The 19,434-nt window shown below is 37.5% G+C and overlaps 1 protein-coding gene and 1 pseudogene across 2 annotated transcripts in view; one reads left to right on the top strand and one right to left on the bottom strand.

Moving 5' to 3' along the window:
* NME7 (NME/NM23 family member 7) overlaps positions 1-19,434 on the top strand; it is a 247,373-nt gene that overhangs the window by 112,137 nt on the left and 115,802 nt on the right. For both annotated transcript variants that reach the window (XM_019976176.2, XM_070768118.1), the window contains exon 10: positions 8,459-8,560. In XM_019976176.2, coding sequence (XP_019831735.1) covers positions 8,459-8,560 — 102 coding nt within the window. The remainder of the gene's footprint in view (positions 1-8,458; positions 8,561-19,434) is intronic.
* Positions 15,394-15,831, bottom strand: LOC109570325 (prefoldin subunit 6 pseudogene; annotated as a pseudogene).

The raw sequence follows: 19,434 nt of genomic DNA, 5'->3' as shown, positions 1-19,434 counted from the left end.
ACTATTTCATTCTGACTCTGACTATTTCATTCAGAGGAAGTTGTGTGATGGTCTGTATTCACATACTAGAAATGCATATGTTTGTGATATCTTTCCTCGGGTAATTTGTGATCATGAGAATCAGATAGCAAACCTTGGATCTCACTTGCTATTGTGATTGTTTTATTTCTCTTGGGTGTCTTATTTCTCATGACAGTTAATATTTAGGATTCAAATTTTAAGTTCAAGGAAAAGGTAAAATGCTGCATACTGGATGCCTCTTAATTTTGAAAAAGTGAAAGTGTTAGTCACTCAGTTGTGTCCGACTCTGTGACCCCATGGACTCTAGCCCCTCAGGCTCCTCTGTCCATGAAATTCTTCAGGCAGCAATACTGATGTGGGTTGCCATTCCCTTCTGCAGGGGAATCTTCCCAACTCAGGGATCATACCCAGCTTTCCTGTGTTTCAGGCAGATTCTTTACTGTTTGAGCCACCAGGGAAGCCCCTTAATTTTAGGAGCTTTATATACTGCTAGAAAGTAGGCCCTGTAAAAATAATCTTAAGAGGCAACATAATCTAAAGGAACTAAAAAACAGGTGATCTGATTCTTACTGACTTTGTTAGTATAATGCTTTGACCTCTTTGTCTTCAGATTCTTACTTATAAAAGAAGATATATAAGGTCATATTAGTGGTTCCATCCATTTTATTATTTTAAACTTAAAGTTTTCTTAATGTCAGGATGTGAAATGATCCTCTCAAATGTAGAATATGTCAGCAGTCCTTAAACTTTTTGGCTCTATGGATCAGTTTCGTGGAAGACAGTTTTTCCATGGATCCTGGGGAAAGGGATGGAGGGATGGTTTGGGGATGAATCAAGTGCATTACACTTATTGTGCAGTTTATTTCTATTATTATTACATTAGCTCCACCTTATATCAGCAGGCATTAGATCCTAGAGATGAGAACCCCTGGATACATACTGGGAAATAATACAGTGTCACTGACACTGTTGTACTAAATATATATGTGTGTGTGTGTATATATATGTGTGTGTATATATATAATTCTACTCTAGTTCTAGGTTTTCTCATATCACTTGCTTCAGATTGTAGAATTTTCCTAGCTCCCAAATTTCATTGCAGCTGCTTACAGCTTCCTTACCTCAGGTTCCTTCCTTTTTTGACTGTCAAGTCAGATGCTAGGTTCAGATACCAAACACACCAGTTATGTGACCATAGACATTACTTACCTTTTATAAGCCCTAGTTTACCCATATATAAAATTGAAACAATGTTATTATTACTTTATAAAATTATTGTGGTTATTAAATGAAATAAATCATGTAAAGCAATCTCACATATTACTGAGATTGTTGCTTTAGTAAATATCAGCTGTTTTTATTATTACTACTTTTATTATTATTATTATTATAACTGACATTCTTTATAGTAGATTCCATGTTGATCATTTACACTTAAATTTGCTGCTTCAGCATTTGCAATCATGAAAAGGTAATAATTACTATCTTATAGTGTTATCAGGATCCAATTATTTGCCACACATATATTACCGCTTGTGGGTCAGACAATGTGTTGGATACCAGGGAGCCAGAAATGCACGCTGCCTGCATTCTTGGAGCTTATGTCCTGGTGAGGATGGATATTAAATCAGATACTCCATTTCAACTACTTAAGGACGTTAATCAAAGGGCTATTAAGGGAGGAAACAAGTACTTTTTTGTTTGATAATTTTTAATTAAGTAAAAACCTAGGTTTGAGACTTCTGTTAATTCTCTTAATTCTGTTCATCTATTAACAGAATTCTCAAGTTCAATTTTTAAGGATCATTTTATGTTTTTGATGCAGTTCTTTTTTCAACATATTCTTTGTGTTTTGTATAGCCCTCTGTTTATCATTTTAGTAGTATTTAACACTGAAAGAGAGAGAGACTCTCACACACATAAAAGAAAGGTGGACAAAATTGGCACTTCTCTTTTTGGATAACGTACTCATCCCTTCTGCCCCAACTGAGGATTTAGGCTCTTGACATTTATGTGTAGCCAGTACTTCATATCATGAGACAGAAGATCCTCCTGAACATAATTATCCATAAGAATCAATTTCATATGACCTTTGTGAATTAGTGAAGTAACTTCAGGGGCATAATTTAGGGGTTCTAATGAGTAGGGATCTGTTTACCATATCAATTATGAAGTCCTCTCCCTTTTTTAACTTCTGGCATTTTTAGTAGACATGATGATTGAGTTCTGATTAAAATTTAAGTACTGCTCTGTAATAAATTGCCTTTATTTTACTTTGGCATTGGGTATTTTAAACCTTCCAAAGTCATTAACATGGCTTACATGGCCTACCATGATCTGACCTTATCCTTTGTCTTTTCTAATATGGACTGTTTTTAAAGTCTTTACTGAATTTGTTACAACATTGTTTCTGTTTTCTGGCCACAAGGCATGTGGAATCTTAGCTCCCGGACTAGGACTGAACTCACACACCCTGCTTTGGAAGGCAGTCTTAACCACTGGACAAGCAGGGAAGTCCCCTGGGCCTCATCTCTTAACTGCTTTCCTGTGGCCTCAGGCAGCTCCTGACATCATAGCTCTTTACTGATCTTCATACACCCCAGCTGTACTTCTTCCTTCAAGTCTTTATACTCATTTTCAGTTCTGTCTGAAATGTTCCATTCACTGAATCTTGAGTGAGAGGCACTTTTTTTCTGACCATGTTACTTCACATATACAGTTAAGAACCGTAAACAGTATATGTCTATCTCCTCCCTCTTCCTCTGCATGCTGTTGTTGTACATTTTACATTTATATGTTAAAAGCTTTATGATACATTGTTAATATTTTTGCTTTAAATAATCAATTAAATTTCCTTTTTTAATTCCTGTGAATGTTTTATATTTACCCACATATTTACCATTGTTTTGTGTGGCTCCATATTTTTGTCTGGCATTTTTATTCTGTCTGAAGAACTTCCTTTAACATTTTCTATGGTATAGGGCTGGTGGTGGTGAATTCTCTCAGATTTTGTTTGTGTGAAAAAGTCTTTCTCTTTTGATTGAAAGATCATTGACTTACAATATTGTATTAGTTTCAGGTGTACAACACAGTGATTCAATATTTTTATAGATTATGTTCCATTTACAGTTATTACAAAATAATGGCCATATTCCCCTGACAGGTTTATCCTTGCTGCTTATTTTATACATGATAGTTTGTATCTCTTAACCCTATACCCCTGTCTTGCCCCTACTCCCTTTCTTCTCCTTACTGGTCACCATTCGTTTGTTCTCTATATCTGTGAGTCCATTTCTGTTTTGTAATATACATTTTTTTTTTAAAGATTTCACATATAAGTGGTAACATACAGAATATTTGTCTTTCTCTGGCTTCACTAAGAATAATACACTCTAGGTTTATCCACATTGTTGCCAATGGTAGAATTTTGTTCTTTTTTTATTACTGAGTAGTATTCCATTGTATGTATAAATCACATCTTCATTATTCATTCACCTGTTGTTGGATACTTAGATTGCTTCCATATATTGGCTCTTGAAAATAATGCCGCTATTGGAATGCATATATCTTTTTGAATTAGTGTTTTTATTTTCTTCAGATATATATCCAGCAGTGGAGTTGCTGGATCATATGGTAGTTCTGTTTTTACTTTTTCTGAGGAACCTCCATACTGTTTTCCATGGGGGCTGCACCAATTATATTCTCACCAACAATGTACTAGGGTTCCCGTTTCTGCACATCCTTGCCAGCATTTGTTATTTGTAGACATTTTGATGGTAGCTGTTTTAGCAGGTGTGATATCTCAATGTGCTTTTATTTGCATTTCTCTGATTAGTGATATAAAGGATAAACTATCAGGAGAATATTGCCATTATTTTATAATAACTGTAAATGGAATGTAATCTATAAAAATATTGAATCACTGTGTTGTACACCTGAAGCTAATATTGTAAGTCAGTGATCTTTCAATCAAAAAAGAAAGACTTAATCAGACAAAATCTGAGAGATTTTGGCCATCTGTATGTCTTCTTTGGAAAAATGTCTATTCAGCCCTCCACAGTTTTTAATGGAGTTTTTTGTTTTTTTGCCATTGAGTTTTATGAGCTCTTTATTTTTAATATAACTCCTTATCAGTCATAGCATTTACAGTTTTTTTCTCCCATTCAGTATGTTGTCTTTTCATTTTGTTGATGGTTTCCTTTGCTGTATAAAACTTTTTATGTTTAATAGTTCCCATTTATTTATTTTTGCTTTTATTTCTTTTGCCTAAGAGACTGATCCAAAAAAAAAATAATGCTGAAATTTATGTTGAAGAGTATTCTGTCTGTATTTTCTTGTAGAAGTATTTTTTTTTGATTCAGGTCTTACATTTAGATCTTTAATCTATCTTGAGTATATTTTTTGTACAGCATAAGAAAATGTTCTAATTTCACTTTTACATGTAGCTGTTCAGTTTTCCCAGCATCATTTGTTAAAGGGACTGCCTTTTCCCATTGTATATTCTTGCCTTCTTTGTTGTAGAGTGGTCATAAGTGTATGGGTTTATTTTGGGCCATCTGTTCTGTTCGCTTCATCTATGTGTCTGTCTTTGTACCAGTACCATGTTGTTTTGACTACTGTAGCTTTCCTGTGTAGTCTAAAGTCAGGGAGCATGATACCTCCAGCATTTTTCCCCCTCAAGATTGCTGTGGCAATTCAGGGTCCTTTGTAGTTCCATATAAATTTTAGGATTATTTGTTTGACTTCTGTGAAAAATGTCATGGATATTTTGATAGAGATTGCATTAAATCTGTAGATTGCTTTGGATAGTATAGCCATTTAACAATATAACTTTCTCCAGTCCAAGAACACAGGATATCTTTGCATCGTCTTCAGTTTCCTTCATCAGTATTCTATAATTTACGTAGTATAGGTCTTTTACTTCCAAGACAAGGATGCCAACTCTCCCTGCTTCTATTTAACACACTATTAGAAGTCTTTGCCATAGTAATCAGAGAAGTCAAAGAAATAAGAGGCATTCAAATTGTGAGGAAGAAGTAAAACTGTCACTATTTGCAAATGATATGGTATTATACGGAGAAGGCAATGGCACCCCACTCCAGTACTCTTGCCTGGAAAAGCCCATGGGCGGAGGAGCCTGGCAGGCTGCAGTCCATGGGGTCGCTAAGAGTTGGACATGACTGAGCGACTTGACTTTCACTTTTCACTTTCATGCATTGGAGAAGGAAATGGCAACCCACTCCAGTGTTCTTGCCTGGAGAATCCCAGGGACGGGGGAGCCTGTTGGGCTGCTGTCTGTGGGGTCGAACAGAGTTGGACACGACTGAAGTGACTTAGCAACAATGGTATTATATGCTACTCTGGAAGCTCAGAGTTAAAGAATCCACCTGCCAATGCAGTAGATGCAGGTATGATCCCTGGGTTGGAAAGATCCCATGGAGAAGGAAATGCTTACCCATTGTAGTATTTTTGCCTGGGAAATTCCGGTGAGCAGATGAGACCAGTGATCTGCAGTCTATGGGGTCACAAAAGAGTGAGACACAACTTAGCAACTAAGCAACAAGTGGTATTATATAGAGAATATCCTAAAGTCTCCACAAAAAAAAAAAAAAAAAAAAACAACTATTAGAATTAAGTGAATTCAGTAAAGTTGCAGGATACAAAGTTAACATATAGAAATCTATTGGTTTCCTTTACACTAAAATGAACTATCAGAAAGATAAAGTTAGAAAGCAATCCCCATTTGAAATTGGGTCATAGAGAGTAAAATACCTATGAATAAACTTAACCAAAGAGGTTAAATACCTATACTCTGAAAAAGCCTTTATTTTTCATTCATTTCAAAAAATATTTTCCAAATATTTTCTCAGCTGATTATAGAATTTGACAAAAGTTGTTGTTTTAATCCTTATCTTTGTTCTTTTTTTTGATGTTTCTACAGTTTTTGTTGTTGTTTCAGTATTTTTTGCTGCGTTTTTTGTTGTTGTTCTTGTTTTATAGCCAATCTGATTATGATGTGCCCTACTTTATTTTTCTTTCCACTTTTTCTCCTTAGATTTTGTTATATCTGTAGGTTTATAAGTTTCATCAAATTTAAAAACTTTTTAGCGATTAATTCTCAAAATACATTTCTGTTCATCATCCTTTCTTCTTTTGAGGCTCCAATTACACTGCTTGATGTGTCCCATAGTCTTTTTTAAAAATTTAAAAGTTTTTCTTCACTCTTCTTTCTTTCCATGCTTGCTTTTTAATGGTTTATGTTGCATGCCTTCAAATTCATTGATCTAAATTCAGATGTAGTTTTCATGTCTAGAAGTTTTGTTTGTATCTTTTTAATATCTTTTTTTGCTATGTATTATGTACATGTTTTCTTCTATAATTTGAGCATGTAGAACCTATTTATAGTGACTTTTAAAACTTCTTCTGTAATTACATCCATCATTTCTGTCATTGCTGGGTTTGTGTCTCTTGAGTTTGGGTCTGGTGATAGTTTATATTTTCCTACTTCTTTGTATTCCTGGCAATTTTTGTTATGTACTGGTGTTGCGAAATTTCAACTGTTACATGGTGTCACTGTATTCCTTTAAAAAATGTTTGATTTTGTTCTGGCCCTTGGACAAGTTACTTGGAATCAGTTTGACACTTCTGAGACATGCTTTTAAGCTTTCATAGGATAGATACAGAGTGTTCCATACATAAGGCAAGTTTAGGCCAACTACTATGGTATATTTTAATGACAGAAAATGAAGAGGAACTAAGGAGCCTCTTGATGAAAGTGAAAGAGGAGAGTGAAAAGCTGGCTTCAAACACAGCATTCAAAAACCTAAGAGCATGCATCTGGTCCTATCACTTCATGACAAATAGATGGGGAAAATGTGGAAACAGTGTCAGATTTCATTTTCTTGGACTCCAAAGTCACTGCAGATGGTGACTGCAGCCATGAAATTAAAAGACGCTTGCTCCTTGGAAAAATAGCTATGTCAAACCTAAGCAGTGTTTTAAAAAGCAGAGACATTACTTCGCTGACAAAGGTCTGTCTAGTCAAAACTATGGTTTTTCCATGTATGGATATGAGAGGTGAACCATAAAGAAAGATGAGTACCAAAGAATTGATGCTTTTGAACTGTGGTGTTGGAGAAGACTCTTGAGATTCCCTTGGAATGCAGGGAGATCCAGCTAGTCAATCCTAAAGGAAATCAATCCTGAATATCATTGGGAGGACTGATGCTAAAGCTCCAATACTTTGGCCACCTGATGCAAAGAGCCGACTCATTAGATAAGATCCTGATGCTGGGAAAGATGGAAGGGAGGAGGAGGAGGGGACAACAGAGGATGAAATGGTTGAATGGCATCACTGACTCAATGGATATGAGTTTGAGGCTATGCAGGGAGATAGTGTTGGGCAAAGAAGCCTGGTGTCCTGCAGTTCATGTGGTCACAAGGTATTGTATACCCTTAAGAGACTGAACAATAACAACTAGAGTATAATACCATTCTAAGGTCTCTACATGATGCTCTGTATATCATATAGGGGCTTCCACTCCAGCTCATGGGAGTACAGATTCCTCCCAGTCTTATACTGTATTTATGAATTGTTTCATTTACTGCTGTCTGGGAGTTCTTTTCTCAGCCTTCGGTAGTATCCTCTATATATACACAGACTCAACCTACAGTCTAAGACTCAAAAACTTCTCTGCAGATCCCTGAGACTTACTCTCTTGTTGCTCTCCCACTTCCTCTAGTATTCTGTTCGGCAAATCGTAGCCTCATCAGCCTCCCTAAACTCCAGTCTCGATTTGTTCTATTCAGTGAGAATGTTGGGCTCTTTTGTGTTTCCTATACCTATTTCACTGTCTAGAAGCCTTCAGGCAGTAAGATGGGCAGTTGTACAGCTGATCCCATTCATTTTCCGTCTCTTGAGGATCATGGTACTGTGCTGTCTATTGTTCAGTGTCTGAAAACAATATTTGTTTATTGCTTTTAGTTTCTAGATGTTTAATGTGAGAAAATGAATCTGATGCCTATTATTTCTCATTGCTGAAACTCATTATGATTTTTATAAGTTTCTTTGGGAGAAACAGTTTGGAAAATATATCTTTTAAAATGTTCATTTGATAGTATTGTGTTTGAGAGGAGAGAGCCTTTTAAAAGAAATATGTACCAGAAGATAATTTCAAATAGTGAACATATCAAGTAATAAAGCATTAGTATGATAATGGTAGGAATGGAGACAAAGGAACATATCTAAAACACATTTTTATAGGAAAAATAGACAAAATGTGGGAACTGCTTGGCATAGAGGGTACAGGTGGAGAAGAAATCAAAGATAACTTTAACATTTTGAGTCCAGTAGAATAGTAGTGCAATTAATAGAAGAGAAGCAAAAGATTATTAAATTATACTCATTTGTTAATATTATCTTATTTATATATTATAGGAAATGGTGACAGAAATGTATTCTGGGCCTTGTGTAGCAATGGAGATTCAACAAACTAATCCTACAATGACATTTCGAGAATTCTGTGGACCTGCTGATCCTGTAAGTTTTTGTTTAATATATTGATCAAGTCTGTTTTATCCATTAACTACATATCTTAATGGGTTTTTGATACCTTTAGTTTGTTCTTTAAAGGAAATAATACAAAATGAATATATGGACACAAAGTTTTATTCAAAATAGCATTTTATGTTATTTACTTCTTAGATAGTATTCCCCTAAAAGTGAATTTTTTTATTAACCTGGTGACAATATATGGGCAGAAACATTTACTGTGGCATTTTCTTTTACTGTTTCTTGTTGCTAAATTGTATAAGTAAATTTGTTAAGCTCTGTGATAGAAAGTGGTCATGTATGGATGTGAGAGTTGGACTGTGAAGAAAGCTGAGTGCCGAAGAATCGATGCTTTTGAGGTGTGGTGTTGGAGAAGACTCTTGAGAGTCCCTTGGACTGCAAGGAGATCCAACCAGTCCATCCTAAAGGAGACCAGTCCTGGGTATTCATTGGAGGGACTGATGCTGAGGCTGAAACTCCAATACTTTGGCCACCTCATGCGAAGTTGACTTATTGGAAAAGACCCTGATGCTGGGAGGGATTGGGGGCAGGAGGAGAAGGGGACGACAGAGGATGAGATGGCTGGATGGCATCACTGACTCGATGCACATGAGTTTGAGTGAACTGTGGGAGTTGGTGATGGACAGGGAGGCCTGGCGTGCTGTGATTCATGGGGTCGCAAAGAGTCAGACACGACTGAGCGACTGTACTGAACTCAACTGAACGTATTAATTATCCTTTGATGTGAAAGTCAAAGTGTTAGTCACTCAGTTGTATCTGTTTGTGACTCCATGGACTATAGCCCACCAGCCTCCTATGTCCATGGAATTCTCCAGGCAAGAATACTGGAGTGGGTACATTCCCTTCTCCAAGGAATCTCCTTGACCCAGGGATCAAACTCAGGTGTCCTGCACTGCAGGCAGATTCTTTACCATCTGAGCCACCAAGGGCCATAAATAAAGCTCTCAATGTGTAGAATATTGATATGATGGCTTCATACCAGATGTGTAAATAATTATGAGCAGTGAGACTTAAGTGAAAAGTGATATTCTCTGGTATGCCCTTCAGTTTCCTTCAGGTTTCATTACATGGGCGTTTAGTAGTAAAAGGAATGAAGTATGAAGTGGGGATGAGGTTTAAAAGCAGAAATAACAATTGAATACATATGCAAAAGCTTTATGCAAATATTCTAAGATAAGTAGGGTTATAGGAGGGTTATATAGTGTTTACTGATTTTAAACACTAACTATAATTTAAATTTAATGTTTATTTCACTATCATTTGTAAAGTTTATTGAAGAACAGTCAGTTAGTGCAATTGCATTTACTGAGTCCCCTTAAATGTAAGATAGTAAATTACTGGTGCATGCTAAGTCTCTTCAGTGGTGCCCGACTCTTGGTGACCCTATGGACTGTAGCCCATGAGGCTCCTTTGTCCATGGGATTTTCCAGGCAAGAATACTGGAGTGGGTTTCCATACCCTCCTCCAGGGGATCTTCTTGATCCAAGGATCGAATCCACATCTCCTGTGTCTCCTGCATTGGCAGGTGGGTTTTTTACCTCTAGGGCCACCTATAAATTAGCCAACTTAAATTAAAAAGCCAACTTATATGACAGAGTGTGATGCTGGATTAAACCCTGTAAGGGAGAACAGTAATCCAGAAGTGCACACATAAAGTTCTTCCCAAAAACTTACAGAGCAATATAGTGTCAGTTCAGGTACAATACAAATGTTAAAAGGTTGTTTATTAAGGGAGCAATTAATATTCCCGAAGGTAATTAAGAAGGAGGAGAAATGTAGAGAGATGTTTTTGTTCACCACCTAGAATAATGAAAATAATAACAAAAGTAAACAGATGAGACCTAGTTAAGTTTGCAAGATTTTGCACAGCAAAGGAAATCATAAACAAAATGAAAAGATGGCCTGAGAGAAATGAGAGAAATGAGAGAAAATATTTACAAATGAAGTGATTGATAAGGGATTAATCTTCAAAATGTACAAGCAGCTCATGCACCTCAATATCAAAAAACAAATAACTCAATCAAAAACTGATCAGAATGTATACATAGAAATTTACCCGAAAAAGACAGATGGCCAAAAAAGCACATGAAGACATGCTCAACATCACTAATTATTAGAGAAATGCAAATCAATGCTACAACAAAGTGTCATCTTACACCAGTCAGAATGGCCATCATCAAAAAAATCTACCAAGTGGATAAGGTGTGAAGAAAAAGTCGTCGTGAAGTCGTGAAGTCATTCAGTCGTGTCCGACTCTTTGCGACTCCATGGACTGTCTGTTGCCTACCAGACTCCTCAGGCGACAGTCCATGTAGGCGACAGTCCATGGAGTGTTTCAGGCGAGAGTCCTGGAGTGGGTTGCCATTTCCTTCTCCAGTGAAGAAAAAGGAACCCTCTTAAACTGTCGGTGTTACCACCACTATGGAGAACAGTATGGAGGCTCCTTTTAAAACTGGATCTACCATATAATCCAGCAGTTCCACTCCTGGCATATAGCTGGAGAAAAACCATAATTTGAAAGGATGCATGCACCTCAGCTTTCATTGCAGCATTGTTTACAACAGCCACAACGTGGAAGCAACCTAAATGTCCATCAACAGAGGAATTGACAAAGTGGTTTATTACTCAGCCATGAAAAGGAATGAAATAATGCCATTTGTAGTGACATAGATGGGCCCAGAGATTGTCATCAAGAATGAAGTAACTCAGGAGAGAAAAACAAATACTATACAATATCATTTGTATGTGGTATCTGGAAAAGTGGAGCAGATGAACTTATTAGCAAAGAGGAAATAGAGTCATAAGTGTAGAAAACAACCATGGATACCAAGGGGTGTAGTGGGGGAGGGATGTATTGGGAGATTGGGATTGACATATATACACTACTTTTTATAAAATGATTAATTAATGAAAACTTACTGTACAGTGCAGGGTTTTCTACGTAATGCTCTGTGGTGATCTACATGGGAAGGTTATGTAAAAAAAGACTGGATATATGTATATGTATAGTTGATCACTTTGCTGTATAGCAGAAACTAACACAACATTGCAAAATGACTATACTCCAATAAAAATTAATTTAAATTTAAAAAATGAATCAAGGTACAAAGACAATAGGGAAAGCTTGAAAGCTCAATATACAAAGGTAACCATGCAGGAATTTGCAGATTTACTATGATATACATCAAGAACATTTGCTTGGCTTCAATGGGAAATGCATACCTGGAAACACAAGGAAATAATTTTTTTTTTTTTTTTTTTAGAGGAAACGAGAATACTGGTAGAGATGAAGGTGTGATGCATATCTTTAAAAGACTGGCTAAAAATTGTGGATTCTGTGTAATTAGAATACTGAATAATAATAAACAGAAATTCCTTATATGTAGTTTCAATATACTAAATTATTCCTTTGATGCAACTAGAGCAAACTGAACTGGAAGAGATTAAAGGCAGGGGCTCTAGAAATGGAAAGGTACAGATGTGATGGCATCAGTAGAGAAAGAGTTACTCTATATCTTTTCAAGGAGAAAGAAGAGTAGAAATAAATAATATGTGTGATTGTGAAAGAGTGAATATTAAAATGTGATTCTGCTTTAGAGGACATTAGGAGAAAGTGGTGGTGATGTTAAGTAGTTATTGAATATTAATTGTAAAATATTAGGAAGGAATACTTTTTGGCTATATGAATAAGTAGAACTCAGGGTCATTTTAATTTTTGATTTCTGTTTGGCCAAAGAGGATTTTGTTCATTTGTTTTTTTAAGATAGTTAAAATTGTGGGTGACCAGCTGACCAAACATAGGTAAGTTAAAGAGAGAAAAATTAAGGCAAAAAGGAATGAGATGAGTTTGCTCATTCTTTCATTCATTCAATAAATATTTGTTGAATCTGTGCTAGTATTTGTGACTATAAAGACAGAAGCTTTAAAGAGCTTACAGTCTATGAGTGGGCACAGATATTTAGGTGGTTAGTTTCTATGTTTTGTGGCAACTGCATTATTGGATACTTATATTGGGTACTAAGTGCTAGCTTAGTCACTCAGTCGTGTCCGACTCTTTGCAATCCCACGGACCATAGCCTTCCAGGTTCATCTGTCCATAGAGATTCTCTAGGCAAGAATACTGGAGTGGGTTGCCATGCCCTCCTCCAACGGATCTTTCTGATGCAGGGATCGAACCCAGGTCTCCCACATTGCAGGCGGATTCTGTACTGTCTGAGCCACCAGGGAAGCCCATTGGGTACTCTGGCAGTCCAGAATTATACCATTTAGCTTAGTCTGGGGATGGATGATGGAGTCAGGCGAGACTTCTTTAAGAACATGATAGCTGAGCTAAATTGTGAGGAATGAGTAGAACTTAGTTAAGTGGAGAAGGTGGGAAATAATAAAGGTATGAATTCATAAAACAACACTGCTTTTGCTGAAGTAAAGGGCAGTGAATCAGAAATAAAGTTGCTGGGGAAGAGTTGGGAAGTAAGCAGGTGAGTGATCATAGAAGGAAGAGTCCTGAATATAAAAATTTGCTGATTCCGTTTCTTTCTAAATATTCAGTGAACACTTATGGATTGAACAGTATGTACAAGGTTTACTGCTTTGTCACATGGCCAAGCCATAATAAAGATGTCTAAAGCAAGCTGTCTTTCGTTAAGCAACTCATAATCTCTTTCAGAGTTCAAATTGCATCGTTAAAGCATAGCTGGAACTACCCCACTTAATTTTTTTATTGTAGTTTTTTATGAACCCTGTATGATGAGTTCAGTTCAGTCACTTGTTGTGTCTAACTCTTTGTGATCCCATGGACTGCAGCACGTCAGGCCTCCATGTCCATCACCAACTCCCGGGGTTTGCTCAAACTCATATCCATCAAGTCGGTAATGACATCCAACCATCTCATCCCATGTTGTCCCTTTCTTCTCCCACTTTCAATCTTTCCCAGCATCATGGTCTTTTCCAATGAGTCAGTTCTTCGCATCAGGTGGCCAAGGTATTGTAGCTTCAGCTTCAGCTTCAGCATCAGTCCTTCCAATGAATAATCAGGACTGATTTCCTTTAGGATTGACCGGTTGGATCTCCTTGCATTCCAAGGGATTCTCAAGAGTCTCCTCTGACATCATAGTTCAAAAGCATCAGTTCTTCAGTGCTCAGCTTTCTTTATGGTCCAGCTCTCACATCCATACATGACTACTGGAAAAACCATAGCTTTGACTAGACAGACCTTTGTTGGCAAAGTAATGTCTCTGCTTTTTAATATGATGTCTAGATTTGTCATAGCTTTTCTTCCAAGTAGCAAGTGTCTTTTAATTTCATGGCCGTAGTCACCATCTGTAGTGATTTTGGAGCCCAAGAAAATAAAGTCTGTTACTGTTTCCATTGTTTCCCCATCTATTGGCCATGAAGCGATGGGACCGGATGCCATGATCTTAGTTTTCTGAATGTTGAGTTTTAAGCCAACTTCTTTATTCTCCTCTTTCACTTTCATCAAGAGGCGCTTTAGTTCCTCTTTGCTTTCTGCGATAAGGGTGGTGTCATCTGCATATCTGAGGTTATTAATATTTCTCCCTGCAATCTTGATTCCAGCTTGTTTGGCATTTCACATGATGTACTATGGCATTTCACATGATGAAATGGCATTTCACATGGTGTACTCTGCATACAAGTTAAATAAGCAGGGTGATAATATGCAGCCTTGATGTACTCCTTTCCCAATTTGGAACTAGTCCATTGTTCCATGTCTGGTTCTAACTGTTGCTTCTTGATCTGCATACAGATTTCTCAGGAGACAGGTAAGGTGGTCTGGTACTCCCATCTCTTTAAGAATATTCCAGTCTGTTGTGATCCACACAGTCAAAGGCTTTGGCGTAGTCAATAAAGCAGAAATAGGTGTTTTTCTGGAACTCTCTAGCTTTTTCTATAATCCATCGGATGTTGGCAGTTTGATCTCTGGTTTCTCTGCCTTTTCTAAATCCAGCTTGAATATCTAGAAGATCTCGGTTCACATACTGTTGAAGCCTGGCATTACTTTGAGCATTACTTTCCTCAAATTTTGAGCATTACTTTGATAACATGTAAGATCAGTGCAATTGTGTGGTAGTTTGAACATTATTTAGCATTGCCTTTCTTTGGGATCGGATCGAAGACTGACCTTTTCCAGTCCTGTGGCCACTGCTGAGTCTTTAAAATTTGCTGGCATATTGAGTGCAGCACTTTCACAGCATCATCTTTTAGGATTTGAAATAGCTCAACTGGAATTCTATCACCTCCACTAGCTTTGTTCATAGTGATGCTTCCTAAGACCTGCTTGACTTCACATTCCAGGATGTCTGGCTCTAGGTGAGTGATCACACCATCATGGTTATCTGAGTCATTAAGATCTTTTTTGTATAGTTTGAACATTCTTTGGCATTTATTGCATTATATAAAGTTGTACCACAGGGATTTTAGATTTTGATACTAATCTAACATACAAAATGTTAACAGTGGCTGTCTTTGGGAGGTAGGATTATAATAATAGTCAATTCTACTTTCCTATATTTTACAGTTTTTCTCTAAGACTTTTATTATAAGAAAAATATATTTTATTTTATCATAAAACTAAATGAGGAGTTGGGGCTGACTTAGGACTGATTTCTCCTCTGGACTCTCAGAGTCCTACATCATGTTCTAAGTGTAGGTATAGGATTTCAAGTGGGACCATATGCTTTTTAAAAATTTGATTGGTGGATGTTTAAAATTTTTTTGGGGGGGTCAGAAAACGCCAGGTATTTTTACATTTTATTAGCTACAGTATAGACGCTAGAGCTGCCTCATTTCTTCCCCTCCCCCACCCCCAGGACAGTGCCAGGCCTTCCCAGGAGCCCTGCCTTTGCTGCCTGGGCAGTCTGAAACTCCTGTTGCAGCTGAGCAAAGGTCTCCCTCTGTTGTTCTGACTGCCGCTCTAGATCCCGGAGCTGGGATTCATATCACTTAATCTCAGCTGTGATGTAGTCCAGCCTTTTACCCACTGTGGCCCGAGATTCCCCCAGCTCCTGTTTGACCAGTATGGGCCCCAGAAGTTTAAACACCACATTGGACCCATCCAGTAGAGCCAGTTCCTCCTTCATGATATTATTTTCTGTTAGTTGTACCTCTAGTTTCTGCCTCCCTGACACGGATTTACTCAAGTCCTTCTGCAGCTGTTGATATTTCTCCACTTCTCCCTGTAGCTTCTTCTGGATTAGCTCAGCCATGGCGGGGATGAAAGTGTTCTCCCTTCAGTACTGGTAAACCCTATTTTTTTTAATTTTAAGGAAATATAGATGATTTACAATGTCTTGTTAGTTTTAGATATACATCAAAGTAATTCAGTTGTTTACACATATAAGTACCTATTCTTTTTTAGATTCTTTTCCCTTATAGGTTATTACAAAATATTGAATTTAGTTCCCTATTCAAGACCATATGATTTTGATGAATATTGATGATTATTTCAAGTCAGAAGAAATACCATTAGTCATTATAGTCAAGCTTTATGAACAGTAAAATAGCTTTTTCAGTTTGGTCTCAGAAGTTCATTTTATCCTTCTTCCTTTCTTTTCCTCCCTTTCCTCCCACCTTTCCAGTCTTTGAGGAATTTAATGGTCTAGTTCTAGGAGGTAGACTTGATAATTAAATAGCCGTCTTACTTTAAGCCATTAGGTGTGCCAATCTGTTGATTGTTGTTGTTATTCAGTTGCTAAGTCCTGTCTGTCTGTTTGCGACCCCCTGAACTGGACTGTAGTACACCAGGCTTCCCGGTCCTTCAGTATCTCCTGAAGTTTGCTCAAATTCATGTCCCATTGAGTCGGTGATGCTATCTCACCATTTTTCTCTGCCACCCTCTTCTCCTCCTGCCCTCAATCTTTCTCAGCATCAGGGTCTTTTCCCATGAATTGGCTCTTCACATCAGGTGGTGAAGTATTGGTACTTCAGCATCAGTCCTTCCAATGAACATTCAGGGTTGAATTCCTGTAAGATTGACTTGTTTGGTCTCCTTGCAGTCCAATGGACTCTCAAAAGTCTTCTCCAGCAGCGTGATTTGAAAGCCCTCCAGCAGCATGATTTGAAATTATCAATTCTTTGGTGCTTAGCCATATTTCTTGTCCAGCTCTCACATCTGTACATGAAAAACCATAGCTTTGACTATATGAACCTTTGTCTATAAAGTGAATGTCTTTGCTTTCTAATACACTGTCTAGGTTTATCATAGCTTTCCTTCCAAGGAATAAGCATGTTGTAATTTCATGGCTGCAGTCACTGTCTGCAGTGATTTTGGAGCCCAAGAAAATAAAATCTGTTACTGCTTCTACTGTTTACCCTTCTATTTGCCATGAAGTGATGGACCAGATGCTATGATCTTAGTTTTTTGAGTATTGAGTTTCAAGCCAGGTTTTCATTCTCCTCTTTCACTCTCATCAAGAGGCTCTTTAGTTTCTCTTCACTTTCTGCCATTAAAGTGGTATCATATGCAAATATGAAGTTGTTGATTTCTCTCCCACCAATCTTGATTCCAGCTTATGATTCATTTACCCAGCATTTCACATGATATACTCTGCATATACGTTAAGTAAGCAGGGTGACAGTATACAGCCTTGACGTACTCCTTTCCCAATTTGGAACCAGCCTGTTCCATGTCTGTTTCTAACTGTTGCTTCTTGATCTGCATACAGGTTTCTCAGGAGGCAGGTAAGGTGGTTTGGTATTCCCATCTCTTTAAGAATTTCCCACAGTTTGTTGTGATCCACACAGTCAAAGGTGTAGTCAGTGAGGCAGAAGTAGATGTTTTTTTTCTGAAATTCCCTTGTTTTCTCTATGATCCAGCAAATGTTAGCAATTTGATCTCTGGTTCCTCTGCCTTTTCTAAATCCAGCCTGTACATCTGGAAATTCTCACTTCCCATACTATTGAAACTTAGCTTGAAGGATTTTGAGCATAACCTTACTAACATGGGGAATGAGTGCAACTGCCTGGTAGTTTGAACAGTCTTGGGCACTGCCCTTGTTTGGGATTGGAATGAAAACTCACCTCTTCCAGTTCTGTGGCCACTGCTGAGTTTTCTAAATTTGCTGACATATTGAAATACTGGAGTGGGTAGCTATTCCTTTCTGTAGGGGATCTTCCCAATCTAGGGATCATACCCAGGTCACCTGCATTTCAGGCAGTATCTTTACTGTCTGAGCCACCAGGAAGCCCTAATCTATTCATGTATTATGTTAAAATAATTTACATATTTCTTCACTGCTTAGTAATTCCCATATATGAAGTGAGAACCTTGGTTATAATACATGTCAATCTAATTAGTACTTGGAAGAATGCCAGGTACATAATGACCATGGAATTAATATTTGATGAATTAATGAATAGACTGGCTATATTAAGAACTGGTAGTAATTCATTATTTAAATATATTTTATCTACAAAGTAGATCCTTTTTTTCTTTATTCTTTTCTAAAATATAGAACTACTTTTCAAGTTGATTCAAAAGAAGATTCAGCATAACAGTGACCATTAGATCAGTTTATGACTATACAGCTGACCTTTAAACAATGAGTGGAGGGGCACCAACCCTCCAAGCAGTCAAAAATCCGTGTTTAACGTATAGTCAGCCCTCCATATCTGTAATTCCTCTATATCCATGTTCTGATTGCAGGGATTCAACCAACTGCAAGTTGTCTAGTACTACCAGTTCAGTCACTCAGTCATGTCCAACTCTTTGTGACCCCATGGACTGTGGCACGCCAGGCTTCTCTGTCCATCACCACCTCCCGGAGCCTACTCAAACTCATGTCCATAGCATCAGTGATGCCATCCAACCATCTCATCCTCTGTCATTCCTTTCTCCTCCCACCTTCAATCTTTCCCAGCATCAGGGTCTTTTCAAATGAGTCAGTTCTTCTCATCCGGTGGCCAGAGTTTTCGAGTTTCAGCTTTAGTATCAGTCCTTCCAATGAATATTCAGGACTGATTTCCTTTAGCATTGACTGATTGGATCTCCTTGCAGTCCAAGGGACTCTCAAGAGTCTTCTCCAACACCACAGTTCAAAAGCATCAGTTCTTCAGTGTTCAGCTTTCTTTGTAGTCCAACTCTCACATCCATACATGACTACTGGAAAAACCATAGCTTTAACTAGACAGACATTTACTATTGAGAAAAATCTGTATATTAGTGGATGTGAGCAGTGGAAATCCTTGTTGTCCAAGGGTCAACTCTTAGGTGTTGTATATTGATTTATTTCATCATTGATATTTGCTGTTGGCAGAGATTCTGCCTCTCTATGGTCTCATAGCTTGAAGAAAACATATATGAATGGAATTTCTTCCAGTCTGTTCAGAAGTGGTCTCCAGAGAGAGGGTGGTGCATAAGACAATTCATTGTGTGGGGAAGTATTAGACTTTCCACTTATATTTATTTGCCATATAAAAGTAACAAATTGGGATGGGGTGGGAGATGGGAGGAGGGTTCAAGTGGGAGAGGACAAAAAGTAAACAAAAGAAATTAAAGTTTGATAAATGCAATATGTGGATGAATAAGAGTACATTTAAATAATCTATTAAAATATATACATATTTTGGTGTATTTACATCTTCTACTGATAAGCGTACTTGGGAAATGTCAGTCGCTGCTACATAGAGTGGTAAAATTATCACAACAGATTTCTTTGCAATTCAAGAAGTATTCACTCACCACACAATCACCTGCAGAAATACATTCACTTAGGCAGGAAATCTGTTCCAGATGTGCCTCTGGAAGAGGTTTTCATTGCACCTGTTGAAGAATTTCACTCTTGAGTAGCTTGGCAGTTTTCCTGCTGAGCCATTAGCAACCTGAA

The sequence above is a fragment of the Bos indicus genome, chromosome 16, assembly GCF_029378745.1.
Source record: "Bos indicus isolate NIAB-ARS_2022 breed Sahiwal x Tharparkar chromosome 16, NIAB-ARS_B.indTharparkar_mat_pri_1.0, whole genome shotgun sequence".
NCBI lineage: Eukaryota > Metazoa > Chordata > Mammalia > Artiodactyla > Bovidae > Bos > Bos indicus.
This window is presented reverse-complemented; position numbering and strand designations above follow the sequence as displayed.